At 61.7% G+C, this 14,426-nt stretch overlaps 1 protein-coding gene across 1 annotated transcript; it reads right to left on the bottom strand.

Annotated features, from left to right (window-relative positions):
* Nucleotides 1–5,868: 5,868 nt before the first annotated feature.
* On the bottom strand, nucleotides 5,869–14,127 carry SLC39A5 (solute carrier family 39 member 5). The gene is made up of 11 exons (XM_085562947.1): nucleotides 13,997–14,127; nucleotides 12,396–12,780; nucleotides 12,169–12,322; nucleotides 11,884–12,058; nucleotides 10,223–10,392; nucleotides 9,996–10,133; nucleotides 9,859–9,919; nucleotides 9,577–9,777; nucleotides 8,922–9,002; nucleotides 7,318–7,508; nucleotides 5,869–6,137 (listed from the first exon to the last, which is right to left on the bottom strand). The coding sequence occupies exons 2-11, from the start codon at nucleotides 12,755–12,757 to the stop codon at nucleotides 5,997–5,999; spliced, it is 1,674 nt and encodes a 557-aa protein (XP_085419073.1). The 5' UTR covers nucleotides 12,758–12,780; nucleotides 13,997–14,127; the 3' UTR covers nucleotides 5,869–5,996.
* Between the last annotated feature and the right edge of the window lie 299 nt (nucleotides 14,128–14,426).

Genomic DNA, 14,426 nt, shown 5'->3' on the forward strand with positions numbered 1-14,426 from the left:
CAAAAAATAGGAAAAAAAAAACCCCCAAAAAAAGGTGAAAAAAAACCCCAAAAAATAGGAAAAAAAAAAAAAACAAAAAAAAAGGTGAAAAAAACCCCAAAAAACCAAATTTTTGTTTCTAGGGAATGAATGGACAAAGGGAAGTTGTGGTGAGAGAGAGGAAGAGAAAAAAATGAAAAATATTTTAAAAAAAGGTAAAAAAAGTAGGAATAAAAAAAAAAAATTAAAAAAAAAATAAAATTAACCCAACAGCACAAAAAAATAAAAAGAAAATTGAGATTTCCGAGGTGTTTTTGCACTGCCCTGAGCCATAAACCCGCGACAAACGCTGAATGTACGGCGGCCAAACCGGGAAAAACGGGAAAAAACGGGAAAAAACGGGATAAAATGGGATAAAATGGGATAAAACTGGGTAAAATGGGGTAAAATGGGATAAAATGGGATAAAATGGGGTAAAATGGGGTAAAATGGGATAAACCGGGGTAAAATGGGGTAAAATGGGGTAAAATGGGATAAAATGGGATAAAATGAGATAAAATGGGGTAAAATGGGATAAACCGGGGTAAAATGGGGTAAAATGGGGTAAAATGGGATAAACTGGGATAACCGGGATAAACTGGGATAAAATGGGATAAAATGGGATAAAATGGGGTAAAATGGGATAAACTGGGATAAAACGGGATAAACTGGGATAAACTGGGATAAACTGGGATAACCGGGATCAACCAGGACAATCCTGGGACAAACCCGGGACAAATCCAGGCCAGCCCCGGGACAGACCGGGATAAACCCGGGACAGACCGGGATAAACCCGTGTCCCTGTCCCGTGTCCTGGTCCCATGTCCCGTGTCCCGTGTCCCGTGTCCCGTGTCCCGTGTCCCGTGTCCCGTGTCCCATGTCCCGTGTCCCTGTCCCGTGTCCCGTGTCCCTGTCCCGTGTCCCGTGTCCCTGTCCCGTGTCCCGTGTCCCCTGTCCCGTGTCCATGTCCCGTGTCCTGGTCCCGTGTCCCGTGTCCCGTGTCCTGGTCCCGTGTCCCTGTCCCGTGTCCCGTGTCCCGTGTCCTGGTCCCATGTCCCTGTCCCGTTCCTGTCCCGTTTTCCCTCCCTTTTTTCCCACTTTTTCCCATTTTCCCACTTTTTCCCATTTTCTCTCTTTTTTCCCCATTTTCCCACTTTTTTCCCCATTTTTTCTCCTTTTTCCCCATTTTCCCACTTTTTTCCCATTTTCCCACTTTTTCCCCATTTTCCCACTTTTTCCCCATTTTCCCACTTTTTTCCCATTTTCCCACTTTTTTCCCCATTTTTCCTCCTTTTTCCCCCGGCCGCATCCCGGGGCTGGAATCCGGCAGCTCAAAAAAATTAAAATAAAATTAAAGAATAATTAATTTAAAAAACCAACAACCACAGCACTAAAAACTGATTAAAAAACACAAAATCCCCAAAAATCCCCAAAATCCCCAAAATCTGGAATCGCTTTTGGGTTCTGGTCCCGTTTTTGGGGAGATCCCTGAGGAAAAAAAGGAAAAACCCCAAAACTACAACAGAGAGAGCCCAGAAAAATCATTTACATTTGTCAATAATAATTATAATAATGATAATAATAGTCCTTGATTTTATCCCGATGTTCCTGAGAATATTATTATTAATATTAATAATATTAATGTTAGTGATAATATTAATAATAATATTGTTATTGCTAATAATATTAATAATATTAGTATTATTAGTAATATTGATAATAATATTTTTATTCCTTGATTTTATCCCGATGTTCCTGGGAATAATAATAAGGAGAATAAGATTATTATTATTATTATTATTATTATTATTATTACTATTATTATTATTCCTTTATTTTATCCCGATTTTGCTGGCAATAATAACAATTTTTTTTTTTTAATTCCTGGATTTTATCCCGATTTTCCTGGGAATAATAGTAATAATAATAATTATTATTATTTTAATTTGAATTCCTGGATTTTATCCCGATTTTCCTGGGCTCCGTCCCCCTTTGCCTCCAGTGCGAAACCAAAGCAGAAAAACCCCGTAAATTCCGATTTTTTGGGTTTTATTCCTTTTTTTCCTCCTTTTCTTCCTTTTCCTCCGAGGGCCCGCGGAGCTCCCGGCCGGAATTTTCTGCGCTCGGCACCGAAAATGAGACGAAAATTCCAAAAAAAAAAGAGAAAAATGAAAAATTCAAAAGGAAAAATTCAGAAATTAAAAATTGTTCCGAGTTGAAAAATGAAGAAAAATGAAAAGTTAAAAAGGAAAAGTTAAAAAGGAAAAGTTAAAAGGGAAAAGTTAAAAATTAAAAGTTAAAAATGTAAAAGTTTAAAAGTGAAAAATGAAAACTTCAAAAGGAAAAGTTCAAAAAATTAAAAATTGTTCCGAGTTGAAAAAGGAAAAGTTCAAAAGGAAAAATTAAAAAGTTAAAAGTTAAAAAGTTAAAAGTTAAAAATGAAAAATGAAAAATTAAAAGTTCAAAATGGATTAAAAAATTAAATAAAAAAAGCACAAAAGAGCTTTACAAAAATGTTAAATATTTCAAATTAAAAAGCCGAGGTTGGCCCAAAACCACCGAAAATCTTTGGAATTTTTGGGGCGAGGTTGGGACGGGGACGCGGCTCCGAGGCCACAAAAAAAAAACCCCAAAAAAACCCCCAAAAAACCCCAAAACCAACCAAAAAAACCCAGAAAAACCCCGAAAAATCCGAATAAATCGTCGGGTGCCGCCCCCGCGGCTCCTCCCGTGCCGGGGGCGGGAAAGAGGAGAGGGTGGGAAGGGGTTTAAAAAAATCACCAAAAATGATAAAAATCGTGGAAAAGCCCAAAAAAAATTCAAAAAAAAAATTTAAAAAAACTCAAAAAAAAAAAAAAAAAAAAAAAAGGAAAATCGCCTTATTCGCCCCGGCCGTTCTCGATGTTGTTCTGCGTCAACGCGAAAAGAAAGAAAATCAAAGAAAGAAAATCAAAGAAATCAAATAAAGTCGCATGGAAAAGCTCGGCTGGGCTGCTTCTGGGCGTTTCGGGGAATTTTGGGGACATTTTGGGGACATTTTGGGGGTTTTGGGGGCTCTGGGGGGATTTTGGGTCATTTTGGGTCATTTTGGGGGTTTGGGGGGCTCTGGGTGGATTTTGGGTCATTTTGGGTCATTTTGGGGGCTCTGGGTGGATTTTGGGTCATTTTGGGGGTTTTGGGGGGCTCTGGGTGGATTTTGGGTCATTTTGGGGGTTTTGGGGGCTCTGTGTTGATTTTGGGTCATTTTGGGGGTTTTGGGGGGCTCTGGGTGGATTTTGGGTCATTTTGGGTCATTTTGGGGGCTCTGGGTGGATTTTGGGTAATTTTGGGGGCTCTGTGTTGATTTTGGGTCATTTTGGGGGTTTGGGGGGATCTGGGTGGATTTTGGGTCATTTTGGGTCATTTTGGGGGCTCTGGGTGGATTTTGGGTCATTTTGGGTCATTTTGGGGGGCTCTGTGTTGATTTTGGGTCATTTTGGGTCATTTTGGGGGGCTCTGTGTTGATTTTGGGTCATTTTGGGTCATTTTGGGGGTTCTGCCCCTCGGGGCCGGGGGGGACAAACCGAGGGGGGGCAGAGGCCGAAGGCTCGAGGGCTCCTGCAGCCCCCGGGGCCCCCAAAATCTTGGGGGGGTCCCAAAATCCTGGGGGGTCCCCAAATCTTGGGGGGTCCCAAAATCCTGGGGGTCCCAAAACCTTTGGGGGTCCCAGAACTTTGAGGGGTCCCAGACCCCCCTGGGGGGTCCCAGAGCCTTGAGAAGCCCCAGGGAACCCCAAAATTCGGATTTTTCTCCAATTTTTCCAAAATCCGGATTTTTTCCCCATTTTTCCGAAATTCGTTTCGTGTCTGGGGAGGGGGAGGGGGGGAAGGAATTCGGAACATTTTTAAAAGTGGGGAGAAAACCCAAAAAAACCCGGCAAAAACCACCCAAACTTAACCAAAACCACCCAAACTTCACCAAAACCACCCAAACTTAACCAAAACCACTCAAAATTCACCAAAACCACTCAAACTTAACCAAAACCACCCAAACTTCACCAAAACCATTCAAACTTAACCAAAACCACTCCAACTTAACCAGAACCACCCAAACTTCACCAAAACCACTCAAAATTAACCAAAGCCACTCAAACTTAACCAAAACCACTCAAAATTCACCAAAACCACCCAAACTTCACCAAAACCACTCAAAATTCACCAAAACCACCCAAACTTAACCAAAACCACTCAAAATTCACCAAAACCACCCAAACTTCACCAAAACCACTCAAAATTAACCAAAGCCACTCAAAATTAACCAAAACCACCCAAACTTCACCAAAACCACTCCAGCTTAACCAAAACCACCCAAACTTCGCGAAAACCACTCAAAATTCACCAAAACCACTCAAAATTAACCAAAACCACCCAAACTTCACCAAAACCACTCCAGCTTAACCAAAACCACTGCAACTTAACGAAATCCTGGTTTTTATTGCGGCTCTGGCTCGATTCTGGTTATTAAACTAGTTCTGGTTAATAAACCAGTTCTGGTTATTTATTAGACCAATTCTAGTTAATAAACCAATTTGGGTTATTAAACCAGTTGTGGTTAACAAACCAGTTCTGGTTATTTATTAGACCAATCCTGGTTAATAAACCAATTTGGGTTATTAAGCCAATTTTGGTTATTAAACCAATTCTAGTTATTGAACGAGTTCTGGTTATTGAACCAATTCTGGTTATTTATTAGACCAATCCTGGTTATTAAACTAATTTTGGTTATTAAACCAGTTGTGGTTATTGAACCAGTTGTGGTTAATAAACCAGTTGTGGTTAATAAACCAGTTGTGGTTATTGAACCAGTTGTGGTTAATAAACCAGTTGTGGTTAATAAACCAGTTGTGGTTATTTCTCAAACCAGTTGTGGTTATTGAACCAGTTCTGGTTACTGAACCAGTTGTGGTTAATAAACCAGTTGTGGTTATTTCTTAAACCAGTTCTGGTTATTGAACCAGTTCTGGTTATTAAACCAGTTGTGGTTATTTCTCAAACCAGTTGTGGTTATTTCTTAAACCAGTTGTGGTTATTGAACCAGTTGTGGTTATTTCTTAAACCAGTTGTGGTTATTTCTCAAACCAGTTGTGGTTATTTCTCAAACCAGTTGTGGTTATTGAACCAGTTTCGCTTTGGGGTTTTTCCCTTGCTCAGCCCCTCGGGGGATCCACGCTCGGAGCACCCGGGAGAGTCGGGGGGCACCGAGGGGACCCCGAATCCCCCCGGGGGCAGAGAGGGGACCCCAAATTCCATCCCGGGGCACCGAGGGGACCCCAAATCCTCCCGGGGCACCGAGGGGACCCCGAATTCCATCCCGGGGCACCGAGGGGACCCTGAATCCCCCCGGGGCACCGAGGGGACCCTGAATTCCATCCCGGGGGCAGAGAGGGGACCCCGAATCCTCCCGGGGCGCCGAGGGGACCCTGAATCCCCCCGGGGGCGGCCCCGCGGATCCCCCCGGGAATTCTGGCAAAAGGGGAAAACCGAACAAGGGGGTTTGGGGGTCCGGGTGGGGTTTAGGGGTCCTGGGGGGTCCCGGGGGGGTCCCGGCGGTCCCGGGGGTCCCGGGGGCGGTCCCGGGGATGGTCCCGGGGATGGTCCCGGGGATGGTCCCGGTGGTCCCGGCGGTCCCGGGGATGGTCCCGGCGGTCCTGGGGATGGTCCCGGTGGTCCCGGCGGTCCCGGGGATGGTCCCGGGGCAATCCCGGGGGTCCCGGTGGTCCCGGGGATGGTCCTGGGGCGGTCCCGGCGGTCCCGGGGCGGTCCCGGCGGTCCCGGGGGGGTCCCGGGGATGGTCCCGGGGCGGTCCCGGTGGTCCCGGTGGTCCCGGCGGTCCCGGGGATGGTCCCGGGGCGGTCCCGGGGGTCCCGGGGGGGGTCCCGGGGCAGTCCCGGTGGTCCCGGCGGTCCCGGGGGTCCCGGGGGTCCCGGGGGTCCCGGGGGCTCAGGCCCGCAGCCAGGAGCGCAGGTGCCCCTCGGCCAGGGCGATGCCCAGCATGGTGCCCGCGCCCAGCACGAAGCCGCCGTTCTGCAGCGCCAGGCGGCCCCAGCCGGCCCCGGCCGAGCCCCGCAGCGCCTCGGGGAGCTGGGGGAGAACGGGGGGCTGCGTGAGACCCCCGGCCCGGCCCCCCAAACCGCCCGGACAACGGTGAGACCCCCCCGGACCCCCAAACCACCCGGGACAACGGTGAGACCCACAAACCGCCCGGGACAACAGTGAGACCCCCCCGGACCCCATAAACCACCCGGGACAACGGTGAGACCCCCCCGGACCCCCCAAACCGCCCGGGACAACGGTGAGACCCCCCCGGCACCCCCAAACCGCCTGGACAACGGTGAGACCCCCCCGGACCCCCCAAACCGCCCGGGACAACGGTGAGACCCCCCCGGACCCCATAAACCACCCGGGACAACGGTGAGACCCCCCCGGACCCCCCAAACCGCCCGGGACAACGGTGAGACCCCCCCGGACCCCCAAACCGCCCGGGACAACGGTGAGACCCCCCCGGACCCCATAAACCACCCGGGACAACAGTGAGACCCCCCCGGACCCCCCAAAACACCCGGGACAACGGTGAGACCCCCCCGGACCCCATAAACCACCCGGGACAACGGTGAGACCCCCCCGGACCCCATAAACCGCCCGGGACAACAGTGAGACCCCCCCGGACCCCATAAACCACCCGGGACAACGGTGAGACCCCCCCGGCACCCCCAAACCGCCCGGGACAACGGTGAGACCCCCCCGGACCCCCCAAAGTTCTCAGAACTCCCCTGAGACCCCCGGACACCCAAAATCCCTCATGAGACACCCCCAAGCCCCCCGTGAACCCCCCCAGACTCCTCCAGACACCCCCAAACCCCCCGTGAAACCCCCCCAGAGATCCCCAAACCCCCCATGAGAGCCCCCCAGACACCCCCAAACACCCCGTGAGACCCTCCACAGACTCCCCCAGACACCCCCAAACCCCCCATGAGACCCCCAAACCCCCCGTGAAAACCCCCCCAGACACCCCCGGACAACCGCAAACCCCCTGTGAGACCCCCCCCAGACACCCCAAATCCCCCAGCCACCCCCAAACCCCCCGTGAGACACCCCCAAAGCCCCGTGAAACCCCCTGGACACCCCCAAACCCTCCTTAACCCCCCCCCCCAGACTCCCCCAGCCACCCCCAAACCCCCCGTGAGACCCCCAAACCCCCCCCAAATCCCCCAGCCACCCCCAAACCCCCCGTGAGACCCCCAAACCCCCCGGCCCCCCTCACCATGTCGGCCAGGGCCACGTAGAGGAAGACGCCGGCGGTGCCGGTGAGGAGCCAGGGGGCGAGGGGGGTCCCGCCGCGGCCCAGGGCGACCCCCGCCAGCGCCCCCAGCGCCGAGAGCAGCGCCGAGAGCAGCGAGAGCCGCAGCAGCGAGCGCGGAGCCGCGCCCGCCCGCAGCAGCAGCGCCGCGTCCCCTGCGGGCACGGGCGAGGGGCGCGGGGTGAGGGGAATGGGGGCGAGGGGTGAGGGGAATGGGGGCGAGGGGTGAGGGGTGAGGGGTGAGGGGTGAGGGGAATGGGGGAATGGGGGAATGGGGGCACGGGGTGAGGGGAATGGGGGCGAGGGGTGAGGGGAATGGGGGCGAGGGGTGAGGGGAATGGGGGAATGGGGGAATGGGGGCACGGGGTGAGGGGAATGGGGGCGAGGGGTGAGGGGAATGGGGGCGAGGGGTGAGGGGAATGGGGGAATGGGGGTGAGGGGTGAGGGGGCGCGGGGTGAGGGGCACGGGGGAATGGGGGAATGGGGGGCGAGGGGGTGAGGGGAATGGGGGAATGGGGGGAATGGGGGGAATGGGGGGAATGGGGGCACGGGGTGAGGGGAATGGGGGCACGGCGTGAGGGGCACGGGGCGAGGGGGCACGGGGGAATGGGGGAATGGGGGAATGGGGGGAATGGGGGCGAGGGGGAATGGGGGTGAGGGGGCACGGGGGAATGGGGACACGGGGTGAGGGGAATGGGGGAATGGGGGCACGGGGGGAATGGGGGCACGGGGGGAATGGGGGCACGGGGTGAGGGGCACGGGGTGAGGGGGCACGGGGGAATGGGGGAATGGGGGAATGGGGGGAATGGGGGGAATGGGGGGAATGGGGGTGAGGGGGTGAGGGGGAATGGGGGTGAGGGGGTGAGGGGGAATGGGGGAATGGGGGAATGGGGGGAATGGGGGGAATGGGGGGTGGTGGGGGAATGGGGGGGCTCGGGGGGCTCGAAGGGCACGGGGGGCACGGGGGTTTCACCAGCCCGGGGGGCACGGGGGGCTCGAAGGGCTCGGGGGGAATGGGGGGCTCGGGGAAGTCCCCAGGCTGGGGGGCTCTGGGGGCTCAGGTGGCACGGGGGGCACGGGGGCTGTTAGGGGCACGGGGGGCTCGGGGGGCACGGGGGGCTCGGGAGGCTCGAGGGGCTCGGGGACACGGGGGGCACGGGGGTTTCACCAGCCCGGGGGGCTCTGGGGGCTCGGGTGGCACGGGGGACACGGGGGGCTCGGGGGGCTCGGGGAGCACGGGGAGCACAGGGGGCTCTGGGGGGCACGGGGGGCTCGGGGGTGTCCCCAGCCCGGGGGGCTCGGGGGTCTCTGGGAGCTCGGGGGGCTCGGGGGTCTCGGGGGTGTCCCCAGCCCGGGGGGCACGGGGGTCTCTGGGGGCTCGGGGGGCTCGGGGGTCTCGGGGGTGTCCCCAGCCCAGGGGGCACGGGGAGCACAGGGGGCTCTGGAGGGCACGGGGGTCTCGGGGGTGTCCCCAGCCCGGGGGGCACGGGGGTCTCTGGGGGCTCGGGGGGCTCGGGGGTCTCGGGGGTGTCCCCAGCCCGGGGGGCTCGGGGGGCACGGGCACTCACCCAGCTCGTGGGGCAGCTCGTGGCAGAGCACGGCCAGCGCCGTGCTGAGCCCGCTGGAGACGCTGTGCGAGAAGGCGGCGCCTGGGCAGGGAGGGAGGGAGGAGGGAGGAGGGGGTTCCGCATCCCCGCGGCTGCTGCTGTGCCCCTGTGGCCCCGTTCCCGTCCCCGCCCCCGTTCCGGTTCCCGTCCCCCTCCCCGTCCCCATCCCCATCCCCGTCCCCATTCCCATTCCCGTTCCCGTTCCCATTCCCGTTCCCATTCCCGTCCCCGTCCCCATCCCGCCCCGTCCCCGTTCCCGTTCCCATCCCCGTCCCCGTCCCCGTTCCCGTTCCCGTTCCCGTTCCCATCCCGCCCCGTTCCCGTTCCCGTTCCCGTCCCCGTTCCCGTTCCCGTTCCCATTCCCGTTCCCACCCCTTTCCCGTTCCCGTTCCCATTCCCATTCCCGTCCCCGTTCCCGTTCCTGTTCCCGTCCCCATCCCGCCCCGTTCCCACCCCGTTCCCGTTCCCGTTCCCGTTCCCGTTCCCGTTCCCATCCCCGTCCCCATCCCCGTTCCCGTTCCCGTTCCCGTTCCCGTTCCCGTTCCCATTCCCGTCCCATTCCCATTCCCGTTCCCGTTCCCGTTCCCGTCCCCATCCCGCCCCGTCCCGCCCGCACCGATGGCCAGCCCGTCGGTCAGGTTGTGGACGCCGTCTCCCAGCACCACCATCCACGCCAAGTCGGCGGCGCCGGGCCCGAGGGGCAGCGCGGGCCCGTGCGAGTGCCCGTGCGAGGGTCCCGGGGGGAGCTCCCGGTGCGGCTCGCCGGGGCTCGGCTCCAGCTCCGCTCCCGGAGCCGTCAGGCGCCGCAGCTCGGTCCCTGCGGCGGGACGGACAGCCGGGCTCCGTCCGGTGCGCGCCGGGACCGGCGGCTCTGGCGGGGGGTGCGAGGGGGTCGTACCTGCCCGTGACGGTGCCAGGACCCCCGCGCCCATCCCGGGGGTCTCTCCGTGGGGGCGTCCCTGGGGATAACGGAGTTGCCGTGTGCGGAGCCAGCCCCGGTGGCGTCCCCGCGCCCTCCCGGTGCCCGCCGCTCACCGTGGCCTCCCGCCGGTGCCGCAGCATCCCCAGGAGCAGCTCCAGCACGAAGAGCAGGTAGATGCCCGCCAGCACCGCCAGCCCCTGCAGCACGGCGGGGCTCGGCTCCCCCGCTGCCTCCGGGTGATTCCCGTTCGCCTGCACACCGGAGCACGCGGCGGCGGCTCAGGGCACCGGCGCACCGGCGGTCGGTGCGCCCCCGGAGCCGCCGCCGCGGCGGTACCTACGTGCGGCCAGAGGTGCAGCAGCGCGTCCCCGCAGAGCGTCCCCACGGCCAGCGCCACCAGGAAGGCGAGCAGCGAGCGGCGGGAGCCGCGGGCCCGCAGCGGCAGCAGCGCCGCGGCCAGCGCCGACGGGAGGCTGACCGAGAGCACGGCCAGCAGCGCCCAGCCCAGCGCTGCGGGCGGCGTCACGCACGGCCCGAGAGCGGGAGAACGGGGAAAGCCCGGCCGGAGCGGGCAGGGGGACCGGGGATGGGGAGGGGGAATGGGGATGGGGAATGGAGAGCCAGGGATGGGAATTGGGGATGGAGGAATGGACACCCAGGGATGGGGAATGGGGATGGGGATGGGGAATGGGGAATTGGGATGGGGAATGGGGCTGGGGAATTGGGGAACTGAGACCCGGGGATGGGGGAATGGGGACCCGGGGATGGGGAATGGGGATGGGGAAGGGGAATGGAGAATTGGGGATGGGGGAATGGGGATGGGGAATGGAGATGGGGGAATGGGGAATTGGGAATGGGGACCCGGGGATGGGGAATTGAGGATGGGGGAATGGGGACCCGGGGATGGGGATGGGGGAATGGGGATGGGGAAATGGGGATGGGGGAATGGGGAATTGGGAATGGGGACCCGGGGATGGGGAATTCAGGATGGGGGAATGGGGACCCGGGGATGGGGAATGGAGACCCAGGGATGGGAATTGGGGATGGAGGAATGGACACCCAGGGATGGGGAATGGGGATGAGGAATGGGGAATTGGGAATGGGGAATTGGGGATGGGGAATGGAGACCCAGGGATGGGAATTGGGGATGGGGGAATGGGGATGGGGAATTGGGGATGGGGGAATGGGGATGGGGAATGGGGAATTGGGGATGGGGGAATGGGGATGGGGGAATGGGGAATTGAGACCCGGGGATGGGGAATTGGGGATGGGGGAATGGGGATGAGGAATCAAGGATGGGGACCCGGGGATGAGGAATCGGGGATGGGGACCCAGGGATGGGGGAATCAGGGATGGGGGAATGGGGACCCAAGGGATGGGTAACTCGGGGATGGGGACCCGGGGATGGGAAATTGGGGATGGGAGAATGGGGACCCCAGGGGTGGGGAAACTCAGGGATGGGAAACTCAGGGATGGAAAACTCAGGGATGGGAAACTCAGGGATGGAAAACTCAGGGATGGGGATAAAGGGATGGAAGAATCAGAGATGGGGACCCAGGCATGGGGAACTCAGGCATGGGAAACTCGGGGATGTGGGAGTGGGGAACTCAGGGATGGGGACCCAGGGATGGGGAAATCAGGGATGGGGGAATGGGGACCCCAGGGCTGTGGAAATGGGGGTCCCAGGGATGGGAATCCTGGGGATTTATGGATGGAGCCCCCAGGGTGGGGACCCCAGGGATGTAGGGAGGGGAACCCCAGGAATGGAGACCCCAGGATCAGGAATGGGGGGCCGGGGGGGGACACAGCTCAAGCTGGAGAGCTCAGGGATGGGGGTGAGGAATGGAGGGAGATGCAGGGATGGATCCCCCACATCACAATGGGTTCAGGGACCCCGGCTCAGGACACCGGGACCCCTGGGGAGGCAGGAGCAGCTCGGGGATCCCAGGGATGAGGGGCGAGGGGCCGGGGAGCAGCGAGGGGCCCCGGGGTTGGGGTTACCTGACCACAGGGTCCCGGCGGGGGCAGGCGGCGTCACCTCGTCGCTGTGCTGGATGCAGACGCGGCTGTCGATCTGGTAGAGCAGCGCCGGGCACAGCAGCGTGAACTGCTCCGGCGTCAGCTGCGCCGCCGAGTCCAGCCCGAAATTCAGCAGCAGCTGGCTCACGTTCAGGCACTGCGGGCCGGGGGCCGGCGCTGAGCGGCGCCGGGGGTCCCGGGGAGCACCGGCGGCTCCCCCGGGGCTCCCGGAGCGCGGCACGGCGCGACCCCCCCGTCCCCACTCACATCGTCGTGCGGGTGGTCGGCGCTGGAGTGCTCCAAGCCCAGCACCCTGCCCAGCAGCCTGAGGCTGGGCCGGTACTGCCGGGGGACCCCCGCAGCCCCGGGGGGCTCGGCGGGCACGGGCCGGGGCCAGCTCGGCGGCCGGGAGGGCGGGGGGCTGCGGGGAAGGGCGCTGTGAGCATCCCCGGCACGGCGCGGCCCGGGGCTCGGCGGAGGGGAGCCGCCGGTACCTGAGGGGCGCTCCGGTGCTCGGAGCCGCGTCGCCGCCGTGCTCCCGCAGCGGGTGCCGGTGGCGGTGCTTGTCCTCCTGCACCTCCAGCAGGTCCAGGTGGCTGACGTGGCCGTGGCCCAGCTCCTCGTGCTGGATCTGGACCACCTGCACCCTGCCCAGCCCCAGGCTGCCCAGCAGCCGCGCCAGCCCCTCGGAGGGCAGCGTGCCGTTCTGCCCGTACTGCCCGAAGAGCTGCCGCAGGTAGTAGCCGTGCTCCTGCTCCGCGTCCTCGGGGAGCCGCCCCGGGGTCCCCGCGGCGCCCCCGGGCCCCAAAAGCAGCAGCAGCCCCAGCAGGGCCGGGAGGAGCCCCGGGCGGCTCATGGGGCCGGATCCCGCGGCTGCAGCTGCGGGACAGCGATGTCGGGGTCACCGCGGGGCTGGGGAGGGTCCCCCGGGGCTGGGGAGGGTCCCCAGGGATGGGGAGGGTCCCCGGGGTTGGGGAGGGTCCCCCGGGGATGGGGAGGGTCCCCCGGGGCTGGGGAGGGTCACCGCGGGGCTGGGGAGGGTCTCCCGGGGCTGGGGAGGGTCCCCAGGGATGGGGAGGGTCCCCGGGACTGGGGAGGGTCTCCCGGGGCTGGGGAGGGTCACCGCGGGGCTGGGGAGGGTCCCCCGGGGTTGGGGAGGGTCCCCCGGGGATGGGGAGGGTCCCCCGGGACTGGGGAGGGTCCCCCGGGGCTGGGGAGGGTCCCCCGGGGATGGGGAGGGTCCCCCGGGACTGGGGAGGGTCACCGCGGGGCTGGGGAGGGTCCCCGGGGCTGGGGAGGGTCCCCCCGAGGATGGGGAGGGTCCCCCGGGACTGGGGAGGGTCCCCCGGGGCTGGGGAGGGTCTCCCGGGGATGGGGAGGGTCTCCCGGGACTGGGGAGGGTCCCCCGGGACTGGGGAGGGTCCCCGGGACTGGGGAGGGTCCCCCCGAGGATGGGGAGGGTCCCCAGGGACTGGGGAGGGTCCCCGGGGCTGGGGAGGGTCTCCCGGGGCTGGGGAGGGTCCCCGGGGATGGGGAGGGTCTCCCGGGGCTGGGGAGGGTCCCCCGAGGTTGGGGAGGGTCCCCCGAGACCGGGGAGGGTCCCCCGCGGGTGGGGAGGGTCCCCCGAGGTTCGGGAGGGTCTCCCCGCGGTTCGGGAGGGTCCCTCGAGGATGGGGAGGGTCCCCCGGGACTGGGGAGGGTCCCCGGGGATGGGGAGGGTCCCCCGGGGCTGGGGAGGGTCCCCGGGGATGGGGAGGGTCTCCCCGCGGTTCGGGAGGGTCTCCCCGCGGTTCGGGAGGGTCCCTCGAGGCTGGGGAGGGTCCCTCGAGGCTGGGGAGGGTCTCCCCGAGGTTCGGGAGGGTCTCCCCGCGGTTCGGGAGGGTCCCCCGGGGCTGGGGAGGGTCCCCCGGGGATGGGGAGGGTCCCTCGAGGATGGGGAGGGTCCCCGGGGATGGGGAGGGTCTCCCCGCGGTTCGGGAGGGTCCCTCGAGGCTGGGGAGGGTCCCCCGGGGCTGGGGAGGGTCTCCCCGCGGTTCGGGAGGTCCCCCCGGTGTGCCCCGGCCGTGCGGAACGCGGCGGGCGGCACCGGGCTCACCTCCCGGGACACGTGCGGCGCTCCGGGGCTCGGGAACACGCGTGGGGAGCGGGGCTGGGGCGGGGGAGGGCGCGGCCGCGGCGCCCCCCACACCGGGCGGCGGCGGGGAGGGACCGGGGGCTCACCGGGACCGGCGGGTGACCCTCGTCCTTGAGGCGAGGTCCTGCAACTGGCGCGGTCCCGCGGGGAGTTAATGTTTCACCGGGAGCGAGATAAACCCCCCCGGGAACCCCCCAGCCCCCCGCCAGCACCGGCGGGGACCGCGGGACCGAACCGGGCCGCCGCACCGCCCCCCCCGCTCCACGTGCGGCCACGCCGCGGCACCGGGGGAAGATCACGGGAGCCGCCGCCGCCCGCGGTGCCACCCGCGGTGCCACCCGGTGCCCCACGCGTGTCCCCAACCTCCCCGGAGCCCACCCGGCTGCGCCCG

This window comes from Lonchura striata, chromosome 29 (assembly GCF_050655825.1).
Source record: "Lonchura striata isolate lonStrDom1 chromosome 29, ASM5065582v1, whole genome shotgun sequence".
Taxonomy (NCBI): domain Eukaryota; kingdom Metazoa; phylum Chordata; class Aves; order Passeriformes; family Estrildidae; genus Lonchura; species Lonchura striata.